The following is a 12420-nucleotide window of genomic DNA, read 5'->3' on the forward strand; positions in this document are numbered from 1 at the left end:
TGATTCCACGAACAATAGAAAATATTATTTCTTTAACCAGCCAGCAAGTTATTATAGTATTTGTACATTTCATTGAGAGCATGATTACTTTGTGCTTAAAGCAAGGGTGTGACCTCACACTAAGCTCAATGTGAGGTGTTGCCAGGCAAACTTTTCCAACCTAGTTCTGCCAACGCACTTGGGTCCTGCCTTGTGATACCTACCTTGCTATTCCAGGTATCTGCGAATACTGCAAACTGATTCTTGCTTTGATGCTGCCAAACAGAGAGTTAATGAACTGTCTAGTGCCCTTGGGACTCCAGTTACCTGCCAATAGACCCTGTTGGTGCTGCTGAGAACTGCAACCAAATCAATGTTTTAATCATTATACAGTCAGGCAGACAGCAGCATATTCTAGGCTCTTACCCAAATGCTAATTATCTGAGGAAGAAATGCAGGACATAGCCCTTCCTGTTATGCAGGCAGGTCTCATGCAATTTCCAGCACCAACATTGAGGGGGGAGGGGAGGGAATATCTCTGCAGGTTTAATCAGTGCAGCAGCAGCAATCCACCTCCCACCAGGGTGTGAAGTGAGCAAATTTCTTCTCTTCGTACTTAAATCTTAAATAGTCAGTATTTGGCAAGGGCTGCAAGGGATGGAGAGAGTTTCATTTACTGCAGAAGGTTCTTTTTTCCATCTAGTAATATACATTCTCTTCTTCAGACAAGCCCCAGACTGCCGACCCATTCTTATATTCTTGTTTTGGCTGCAGCTACTAATACAATGATTCAGACAGCGAGCTGTATTTCAAGTCTATAAATACGATCTTCCACTTTTGCAGAGAGGTGCATAAAGAAATGCTATAGAAATTTGCCATGGTTTGAGCAGAGCTCTCCCTAATTCTCTCCTGCCAAAGCTGATCAGAACACAAAGTACTACCCTATTAGACCCTGGGTCCAGAGAGATTGAAGAAAAGTTTTAAAATAAATATTGCAAACCTGGGATGACAAAAGGAAAACTAAGATTAAGGTAATGGCAGCCAAAAAGTTATTGCCACAAGCACCAACAACCAGATACACTTAGGGGGCTCTGCAGGTCACCAAAATCATGGCCAACTTCAACCAAAAATGACAGATTCATGGATTTTAAGGCCAGAAGGGACCATTATGATGAATGATCATGTACTCAGGTGTCCTGTGTAATGCAGGCCATAGAATCTCATCCAGTAATTACAGCATCAAGCCCATAACTTGTGTTTCAGCTATAACACATATTTTAGAAAGACATGCAAGTTTTGATTTAAAGACTCATGTCCTCCCAGGGCACTAAGCACCAGATTTTCAAGAGATGTCAGCACCCTGGAGCACTTACGTAAGTCTGGCCATAAGGATCGCAATAAGAGCTCCTGAACACTTTTGAAAATCTGGCCTTTATTTAGGCTCCTATATGGGAAAATGGCACCTTTGAAATTCCAGCCCAATTGTGGGCACTGAACACTTAAAGATCTGGCCCTGAGTTCTTCAGAAAATACTACCTGCCATGGGGTATGGCAGACAAGTTGCAAAGCAGCAGAATTCCACAGAGGAAACAAGAACTGGCTAAGTGCTAAAGGTAGAAAGAAAATTCACCTTATACAAGTCCATTCTCACAGCCAAATGTGAGGGGTAACCATTGGCAACCAAAGTTTGTAAATATCTAAGTTGCTGAGCTTTTCCCTTTCCAATCTTAGCCAGACCTTAACTCTTGACAAGAAAGCTTTCAGTCCATAATCGGAATTCCCAGGCATTACCACAATACAAATAAGTTATCTGACGGAACAAAAAATTCCTACTGGATATTTATCTTCATGGAGAACATGATCTCCCATTTGCTTTGTGAAAAGAAAAGGAGTCCTTGTGGCACCTTAGAGACTAACCAATTTATTTGAGCATGAGCTTTCGTGAGCTACAGCTCACTTCATCAGATGCATACCGTGGAAACTGCAGCAGATTATATATACACAGAGAATATGAAACAATACCTCCTCCCACCCCACTGTCCTGCTGGTAATAGCTTATCTAAAGTGAGCAACAGGTTAGGCCATTTCCAGCACAAATCCAGGTTCTCTCACCCTCCACCCCCCCCACACACAAATTCACTCTCCTGCTGGTGATAGCCCATCCAAAGTGACAACTCTTTACACAATGTGCATGATAATGAAGTTAGGCCATTTCCTGCACAAATCAGAACCTGGATTTGTGCAGGAAATGGCCTAACTTCATTATCATGCACATTGTGTAAAGAGTTGTCACTTTGGATGGGCTATCACCAGCAGGAGAGTGAATTTGTGTGGGGGGGGGGGTGGAGGGTGAGAAAACCTGGATTTGTGCTGGAAATGGCCTAACCTGTTGCTCACTTTAGATAAGCTATTACCAGCAGGACAGTGGGGTGGGAGGAGGTATTGTTTCATATTCTCTGTGTATATATAAAGTCTGCTGCAGTTTCCACGGTATGCATCTGATGAAGTGAGCTGTAGCTCACGAAAGCTCATGCTCAAATAAATTGGTTAGTCTCTAAGGTGCCACAAGGACTCCTTTTCTTTTTGCGAATACAGACTAACACGGCTGTTACTCTGAAACCTGTCATTTGCTTTGTGTTTTCCTACCACAGTCTCAAGAGTCCTCTAAACCTTAAATCCTCAGCCTCACCTCACAACTCTCTCCTGGGAAAAACAAAAAAGCAGTCATGAACAGTAGGCCTCCCAGGTATGCCTTCGCACTTGGAACACACCATGCTGACCTTTTGTGCTTGAATCTCAGTACCTTGCATTGCTCTCAAAGGACTTCACAGTGCATAACTCATCCATATGTCAATCCCTTCACCTGTGCACAGAAACAGGAAGATGTCTGCCCATTCCATTCACCCAACTGAAAGACAGGTAACCCAAGACTCTGGTCTAGTTGTGGGTGAGTCACTCAAAGATGCTGTATTTCAAGAATACTGAAGAATGAGGGTTTTAAAAAGAAAAAAGATCCCCCACCCAAACTGTAAAATCAGTTTTGACAATATTGATTTAAGATAATTTTTTTCAATATTCTACGAGCTATCACCTGAATTTTCATGGTGTAGCGTTAACAATCCATGCCTCAGAATACCAGCAGACCTTGTCTATGTCTCAGCATCCTGCAGTAGCTGGGAGGACCCTATGTTACTCCTAGGGGAATTCTGTGCAGAATTTATGTCCCCTTTCTTTGCTTCCCGGCAGAAAAATGACTTTGACGGGGAAGCAAAGGGAAAAATCACAGAAGCGGTCATGCAACCCTCCACGGCAGTATGTTTTGGGTGACCAGGGCAGCCATCAGAGAGGTAAATCACTGTGGGGCAGGAGTCGGGACAAGGGAAGACCAGCTGGTGGCTCCTCCATGCACTGGGCTCAGCTGCTAGTCGTGGCTGGGCTAGGGAGGATGGGACTTCCTCATCCCCTGCACAGCATCCGGGGCAGAATCAAACCCACCTACAGATTTCTCCCCTGGCTGCAGGAAGCTCTGCAAACCCCTCCCACCAATCACTCCTCAGCTGCAGGGGGAGGGATCCCTGTACAGGGAGCTACTCCTGCAACTGCCCAACCCCATGTACATCCACCCAACCCCATGTACATCCAGACCCTCACCCTCCCCCCGCAATCAAATCAACCCATAAGCCCCACTCTTCCTGCACCTAGACCACTCTGACAAGCCTCCCGTACCCAAGCCCCACCAAGCCCCAACCAACTGCATTTGGATCCCCATCCCACTGAGGCCCACTCCCCAAGCATCTGAACCCCATCACTGAGCCCTCCACACGCAGACCGCCGTGCCAAGCTTTATCCCTCCCACCCCACCCAGACCTTCCTGCTGAGCCCCAACCACCTTCACCTGGACTCCCCTGCAGAATCCCATTACCATTGCACCCAGAACCCCACCCCGCAACAAGCATCTGTGCATCCAAGATTCCCCCACACACCCCCCAAATCTCCCACTGAGCTGCCTGCACCCAGACTGCCCCACACAGATCCCTCAACCCACACCTAGATCCCCCCCACACTAAGCTAGTCCACACTTGGATCCTGCTTTGCTGAGCCTGCCTGCCCACACAGAGGGGCAGGGCTCTGGGGTGTTTCTGGGGCAGGCCCGATCCTTGTACTGTGTCAGGGTTTGGTGTAGCCTCACCACTGAGTCTGTGTCTCAGGGGGGAGCTGCACAGTGGCCTGTGCTCCCTAATACCATGCTGGAGCCTCCACATTTATTTGACAAATAAAATTTGCAAAATTTTAAAATATTGTGAGCAGAATTTTTTCTTTTGGTGCAGAATGCCCTCAAGAGCACTATGTGCAGAGAGCCACCCATTACCTCTTAGACACAGATGACCCCTTTCACAGACAAGTAACATACAACCTATGGGAGAAAGATGCCTTACTCCTGGGAAATGGCACATGCACGCACACACACACAAAGTCTTCCTTACCTGCATCTTTCCCATGGCAGCACTGAATTGCTCTTCAGCAGTGGTCTGAAAGGTCCTTGCGACGATAACTGCATCGCCACCAACAACTGCTTGCCGCAGCTGTCCTACCTGGGTTTCTATAATGGCCTTACCGAGCTTAGCCAAGCCTCTGATCAGCATGATGGCATCACCTGCCATGACTGACCCCTTTCAGCGCTGAAAAACACAACAGAGAATCATGGAATATAGCAACAGTAAGAGAAAATCTTCAACTACTTATCAAACTGCTCATGAGAGTCAACGTCATGTTCCAATTGATATTCCTGGGGGGACTCTGCACCCACAGAAAACACCCCTCCCACCCTCTGCAGAATTCCTGTGCTTCCCTGCAGAAAATGGCAAGTAAGCTGGGGGGGGGGGGGTTTGATGAAAAGGCATGGGGGGCACATGCAGTTATGTGCCACCCCCCATTTCTGCAAGCACAGAGCTTCCCAGCTGAAGGAGGCTGCATCTGGGCTCCACTGACACTGCAGCTGGACGCCGCCTCCTGGTTCCTAGCGCCAGTTGTGCTACTCTTCTGTGTGCTGGGAGCCTTCCCGTTTTCTGTGCAACAGTGAGTGCCTGCGGTGGGGCTGGGTAAGGGGGGGTGAGGGGAAGAGGCAGTGGTGAAGGAAGTGAGTGGAATAAGGCAGGGGGAGGAAATGTGGGAGTGAGGGGGGGGATGGACAAGAAGAGGATATAGGGGAATCATGGGGGGGAAGCAGGAGCCCCAGCATGTGGTGTCCCCTCAGCAGCAGCTGGGGCTCCCCGGTAAGCAGGCCCATCAAACCCTCACCCTGACAAGCCCCATCTCTCTACACCTGGACCCCTCTGACAAGCCCCACATCCAGACCCACACCCCATCAAGCCCCATTCCCCCAGCACCCAGACACACACACACCCCCCCGCTGAGCCCTAACCACCTTCACCTGGAACCTCTGCAGAGACCCCATGCACCTGCACATCCCCTTTGCATGCAGATCTCCCACTGAGCTGCCCGTACCCAGAAACCTCTCACCCCACACCTGGATCCCCCCAAACTGAGCCCCTCCACACATGGATCCTGCTGGGCTGAGCCTGCCCGCTTGGTATACCTGGAGCAGAGGGGCAGGCCCAGCCCTTGCACTGTGTCAGGTGCAGCCTCACTGCCAAGTCTCTGTACTGGAGGAGGTGTGGGCTTCAGGGTGATCTCCTACCTCAATGCAGCCAGTGGCCTGTGCTCCCCACTGTTATGCTGGAGCCACATTTATTGACAAATAAAATTTGCAGAATTTTAAAATATTGTGCACATAATTTTTAATTTTTGGCACGTAATTCCCTCAGGAGTAAATTGCCCTCCACCCCCTTTGGGCAACTGCTCTGCTTAGGGATCTCTGCTTAGAGATCCAATAGCTAATCGGCCAACCTGAAAGCCAGCCAGAAAGAAGCCTTGTTCCTACAAATGTACACAAAGGACACTATTTCAGAACTTGCATACCTTCAGGTTAATACAGAACTGTTCTAGGGAAGGCAGAGTTAGGTAAAGCCAATAACCTTAGGCATATAGTCCCACTTCCCTTCCTACTCTATGCACACACAAGCATCAGTAAAAAGAAAAGGAGTACTCGTGGCACCTTAGAGACTAACAGCTGCTACTCTGAAATAAGCATCAGTGTATGTGTTTGACGTCTGATTATCAAGGTTTGAAATATTTCCTTAATATCTACCTCCCCAAGGACTAAGCTAGTCTGACTGAAGAGTACCTGTAACTGCCATGCTTTCTCACCTGCTCACACACCTCACCCAATTAATTTACATGGCCACATCTTCACTCCCCCACCAATAGGTAAACCCTAACACAGTACTCTAGTCAGCTAATTCTGTCCCTCCAAAAATAGTATTGCTAGCCCCCGTTGCAACACCTGCACCCCAGTGGGTCAATTCTCGGCTCTCACAGACACACAAAGATAGACTTGTTCTCAGCTGTCCCCCTCCAACCATCCGCAACAAGTGAGTTCTAGGAGTCCCTACCTCTTTTCAGAGCTTTGTTGCTGCACCACCTCCTGGACATGAAAGTAGTACCCAGCCTCCCAACTCCAACTTTCCATGTGGGCCATTCCGCTGATCCCTTTTCTTAAATGAGAAGTATGGTTGTAGTGCTCTGTTTCCTTTCTCTCCCCACCCAGGCTAGGAGCAGCACTGCTGCCTCTTTCCTGCCTTCTGAAAAAACACTATTGGCACTTAACCATTCTGCTGTTTTCCTCCCCCTTCCTAAGTAGGGGCCAGCAGGCCCTTCAACCATGCTCACATGGACAAAGTTTCCACTCACTTCTTTTTAGCTGACAAATCTGAGGAACTGTCCCAGATTGAGGTGTCATTAGAGGTGGTTTTGGAACAAAATGACAAACTAAACAGTAATAGGACCAGATGGTATTCACCCAAGAGTTCTAAAGGAACTCAAATGTGAATATGTAGAACTACTAACTGTAATTTGTAACCTATCACTTAAATCAGCTTCCGTATCAAATGACTGGAGAATAGCTAATGTGACACCAATTTTTAAAAAGGGCTCCAGAGGTGATCCTGGCAATTACAGGCCAGTAAGTCGGACTTCAGTACCAGGCAAACTGGTTGAACCTATAGTAAAGAACAAAATTGTCAGACACATACATGAACATAATTTGTTGGGGAAGAGTCAACATGTTTTTAGTAAAGCGAAATCACGCCTCACTAAATCTAATAAAATTCTTTGAGGGGGTCAACAAGCATGTGAACAAGGGGAATCCAGTGGATACAGTGTACTTAGATGTTCAGAAGCCTTTAACAAGTCCCTCACCAAAGGCTCTTAAGCAAAGTAAACTCTCATGGGATAAAAGGGAAGGTCCTCTCATGGATTGGTAATTGCTAAATGATAGGAAACAAAGTGTAGGAATAAATGGACAGTTTTCAGAATGGACAGCGGTAAATAGTGGTTTTCCCCAGGGGCCTGTACTGGGACCAGTCCTATTCAACATATTCATAACTGGATCTGGAAAAAGGGGTAAACAATGCGGTAGCAAAATCTGCAGATGATATAAAACTACTCAAGATAGTTAAGTCCCAAACAGACTGCAAAAAGAGCTACAAAAGGATCTCACAAAACCAGGTGACTGGACAACAAAATGGAAGATGAAATTTAGTGTTGATAAATGCAAAGTCATGCACACTGGAAAACATAATCCCAACTATACATATAAAATTATGGGGTTTAAATTAGCTGTTACCACTCAAGAATGATCTTGGAGTCCTTGTGGATAGTTCTCTGAAAACATCCACTCAATGTGCAGCAGCAGTCAAAAAAAGCAAACAGAAGGTTGTGAATCATTAAGAAAGGGATAGATAAGACAGAAAATATCATATTGCCTCTATATAAGTCCAAAGCACTCCTACATCTTGAATACTGGATGCAGATATGGTCGCCACGTCTCAAAAAAGATGTATTGGAATTGGAAAAGGTTCAGAAAAGGGCAACAAAAATGATTAGGGGTATGGAAAGGCTTCCGTATGAGGAGAGATTAATAAGACTTTTCAGCTTGGAAAACAGATGACTATGGGGGGATATGATAGAGGTCTTTAAAATCATGACAGGTGTGAAGAAAGTAAATAAGGAAATGTTATTTACTCCTTCTCATAACACAAGAATTAGGGGGTCTCCAAATGAAATTAATAGGCTGCAGGTTTAAAACAAACAAAAGGAAGTATTTTTTTTCATACAACACAGTCAAGCTGTGGAACTCCTTGCCAGAGGATGTTGTGAAGGCCAAGACTAACAGGGTTCAAAAAAGTAGTAGATAAGTTCATGGAGGATAGGTCCATCAGTGGCTGTTAACCAGGATTGGCAGGGATGGTGTCCCTACCCTTTGTTTGCCAGAAGCTGGGAATAGGCGATGGGATGGATCACTTGATTACCTGTTCTGTTCATTCCCTCTGGGGCACCTGGCATTGCCCACTGTCAGAAGACAGGATACTGGGCTAGATGGACCTTTGGTCAGACTCAGTATGGTTGTTTTTATGGGATGGATCACCCTGAGCTAGTGGATTTTTCAGGCTCAGCTAACTGTGATATACATCTTAGGGCATTCTGAATGTAAAAGACACTGATTTCAAAATCCTCCTAGAGTATTAGCAAATGAATGCTGGACCATGTGTCCATTTGAAAGGCAGACTGCCTTATTTTGTAACAACCAGATAGTGTAATTTCAGCATATTAAAGTGATTTGCTGGGTGACTGCTAGAGATATGTTAGTTTAGAATAATAAACTCAATTAGTACAACTCTTTCCTATAGCACCTATCACAACAGGGTCCTGCCCTATGACTAGGGCTCCTAGGCACTACAGTAGTACAAATAAATAAACCAAAAGTGATTTCTTCTGAGCATAACCGTTCCTCATATTGGAAGAGCCATGAGTGCAACGTAAACAGGACACTCACTACTCTCTGTGTGTTGTGCCGAGCAGGTTTGCAGCTACAGGCAAAACACTGTTTTTAGTTTATTGCACTTTCGTCTCCAGCAACTTCCCTGTACACATGGTCCTCCTCAAGTTTTCAGGACTCTGAAATGTCTCCTATCCAGTGCTGGCTCACAGACCCACTCTGATAGAGAACATACACTTGGGCACAGGATGCCTTCTAAGGCTCGATCCCCAGTTGGAGGAGAATTCTCTATATTGGCCTCCAGACAATGTCCTTAACACTTCTGGCTGTAGACTCCACTGGGCACTGCGAGAGTCACTGTGTATTTAAACTGTTTCCTTGGTAACTGCAAAGGCACATTTTCATTTTTAGAGTGTGTTCTGTCAACACATATATATGAACAATGATTATAAACGGCTAATACATTCAAGTGCTATAAACTCAGACAACAGTACATATGGTATTACGCCCTATTGCAAGACATGAATGACTGAATCCAGATATTTTCTGAGCAAATGCAAAGAACTTTCTTGTAAGCAAGCTCCATTTATCAATCACATAGAAGTGGCATGTGATTCGTTACACTAAGAGAGCTGAATTCCAGGGAAACCTAACTGTTCCTGTAACTCAAGTTACAGGAGTATTTGTTTAACACAGCAGAATAATCAATGCCCAAGACAAAGGGTAGCTATCTCTAGTCCAAAGTAACAAAGAAATATTATAAATTATGTGGGCCATGCTCTAACTACAGCATAAGTCACACAGCCAGAAGCATGGGTACTGACTCTGTACTTGTATCACAATGAAACCAATATATGAGAATTAGAATTAAGGCTATGCATGCCATTTTTTGGAGGGGTCACTTTGTATGATGTGTCTATAGGCTTCAGAATGGTTAAAAAAAAGACCAAATAAAACCTTGACTTCTGAATCTCTCTGCTTTGAAGAGTTTAAAGTCAGCCTCTTAATATTAATGCAACGAAGCTTTATGTATTTTTAAACTTAAAAACTGTTAGGTAAGGAAAGAGGTTTACCAACAGAAGGGTTTTTTCATCCTTAACCACCGGAAGTTTTTGCTAGGTCTTAACTTAAAGTATCTGCAGCATTATCCCTGCAAATCAGACTTCGGGGGGAAAGTAGCCACTATAGTATTTCAATTTGGACAATAATGCTAAGTATACAAATTCACCATTATGAAACAGTTAGGGTTTAATCTCATATTTGAGAGGAAGAAGAGTGCATGAAATGGTTCTGTTACAATACCATAAAACGATGTGGCTGATAAGACCCTTTATTTTGGAAGACTTATTAATTTTCAAATTAATAGAGAAGTTAAAGTCACAAATGGAAATCATATTGCTCAATGTGCTCTCATCCTCCACAGCTAAATATATCAATGAGCAAATATGACCAGTTCCCCTTTCTTAGTTTTAGCTGGAAAACAGATACTGGGCCAAATTTGCTGCTGACAAACCACAACTGATTTCTGTGGGATTACATCCACTTATGCCTGCAATAAATTTAACCTTACCACCCCTATGTGCACTGTCTGCCATTTGAAAATTCAAAGGCCTCAGTGATTGCCCCTGTCCTGAGCTGCAGAAGGACAATTTACTGGAAGCAAGGCATAAAATCTGGTACTCCTTCATTCAGCTAAACAGACATGGTGAGCTCACCTTTGTAAAGAGGTGGGGAGGAACATAAACAAAAAACAATAAACAAAAGTGCTTAAAATAATCATTGTTACATTTTCCAGTGCAATGTTTTTAGGGTATCAGATCAGAAGCCACCACACTAAGTAGTCCCAGAGTCCACTATGAAGCAAGATTTGATAGAGGGCTCCAAATCTCCTATATTAAATCCAATTACAAACATCAAGAAGTAGAGCATATGAAGGAAAAGGGCTTTTCCACACATGGCTAAATTGGAAATAAGTTTGCTTGCTTAACTGTATACAGGGAATACAGAGTATTCCTGGTATGCTTTTGTTAACATCAGTACTAAGGAGGCCACCAAAGAACGAAGGCTGACAGAAGTGGGTCTCAAACAGACAACACCATCATGCATTTTGATACAACTGTTACTGTAAACTCCCTCCCATTAAATTCCCCATCCCTTGCTTGCCACACATTGGTCAGTATCAAAGTAAGGGCAGCGGGGCAAAGGAAAACAGCTCTGTAGCAATGAATGACCCTTTAAAGCTTAGATAAGGTACGAAATGAAGCATCTACCACTATCAGGCAGAAGTTATAAGCAAAGAACATTAAAAATTTTTTTCATCAGAATTATGTTCCCCAGGAGGACAGGTTTTTCCCCTCTTAAAAAAACTCAAGCTCAATGCTCAGGAGAGCACATAAAACTCATTGTCTGGAAGGGATGTGGAAAGCAGAAGTCAATGAGACTATCAGGGCAAGGAGAGGAAAACATGGAAGAGAACAATCATAAAAAAAGGAACAGGTAATTAGGAAGAAAAGAAACACAAAGATTATTTATTTTAATGAGAGCAAGTGAGGGACCCAGAAAGAGAACAGACCAAAGTTGTTAAACTGAAAATGGGGGGGGATGAGGGGGGAGGAGAGGAAGCAAATCAAGCTGCCACACTGAGTTGAAGAGGGTTTGGCAGTTATTGAGCAGAGGAGCCAAACTTTTGTGAACACCCACTGCAGCAAGCAGGCTTTGTTCTACAAGGACTCTGTTCCACTAGGACTCCACCTACACTACTAAAAAGACTGCTAGCAAACTCTCAACATACAACTTTAAGGAATGGCTTCTGCCTCAAATTTTCAGAAACGATTTTAACCACATTGTACCCTGCCTATACCATTGTCAGGACAGGCAGGCAGAGACTAGTACACTTTGCATCCAAGGTATTGACAAACAAGTCCCGATTTTATGCTAGCAGGCAGATGGTTTGTTAGCCTGGCTAGAATAGGGTCTGTGGCTGGCTGACAGACATCAACCATGGGTTATTTTCCTAGTATAGTCAGAGCCACAGTGTTTGGGTTAGTTAACCTTTTATAGCTCAGTGCATACCTGGAAAAAGTCCCACAGCTCTTAATATGGGGGAATGCTGTTGATGAGGCTGGAATCAAGTCACTCTAGGACATAACAAGGTGAACATGGTAGGGTTTTTCGTTTTTAAGCTACATACCACACCAGTGAGTAATCTGCTCTCCTGCCTCTTCACTGAATTTCAAACCCAGCTGAAACCTTGCAAGCTAAATCAAGGAATAAAGCAGAACATGGCATGCTATTAAGAACATGCAGGGAGCCAAAATGTATTTTAACTTTTTCTTCAGAGGAGTTGTTGCAACATTATAATGATGGTTTAAAGCAAGTACCACACAAGAAGTGTGCAGTTATAACAAGGCACTCTCTGAGTGTATGGTGAGGCATGGGATCAAAGTCCAGCTGTATAACCACTGAACAAGAGTCATTATCAGATACAACTTAGATTCTTGCATTTATACCAGCCACCTCTACAGTTTAAAAAAAAAAAGAATCAA

General features: G+C 44.4%; 1 protein-coding gene across 3 annotated transcripts in view; it reads right to left on the reverse strand.

The window, feature by feature from the left end:
- COQ8A (coenzyme Q8A) overlaps positions 1-12420 on the reverse strand; it is a 97422-nt gene that overhangs the window by 51818 nt on the left and 33184 nt on the right. For all 3 annotated transcript variants that reach the window (XM_077813665.1, XM_077813664.1, XM_077813663.1), the window contains one exon: positions 4464-4658. In XM_077813665.1, coding sequence (XP_077669791.1) covers positions 4464-4640 — 177 coding nt within the window. In that variant the 5' untranslated portion in view covers positions 4641-4658. The remainder of the gene's footprint in view (positions 1-4463; positions 4659-12420) is intronic.

Source organism: Eretmochelys imbricata, chromosome 3 (genome assembly GCF_965152235.1).
Source record: "Eretmochelys imbricata isolate rEreImb1 chromosome 3, rEreImb1.hap1, whole genome shotgun sequence".
NCBI classification, from domain to species: Eukaryota; Metazoa; Chordata; order Testudines; family Cheloniidae; genus Eretmochelys; species Eretmochelys imbricata.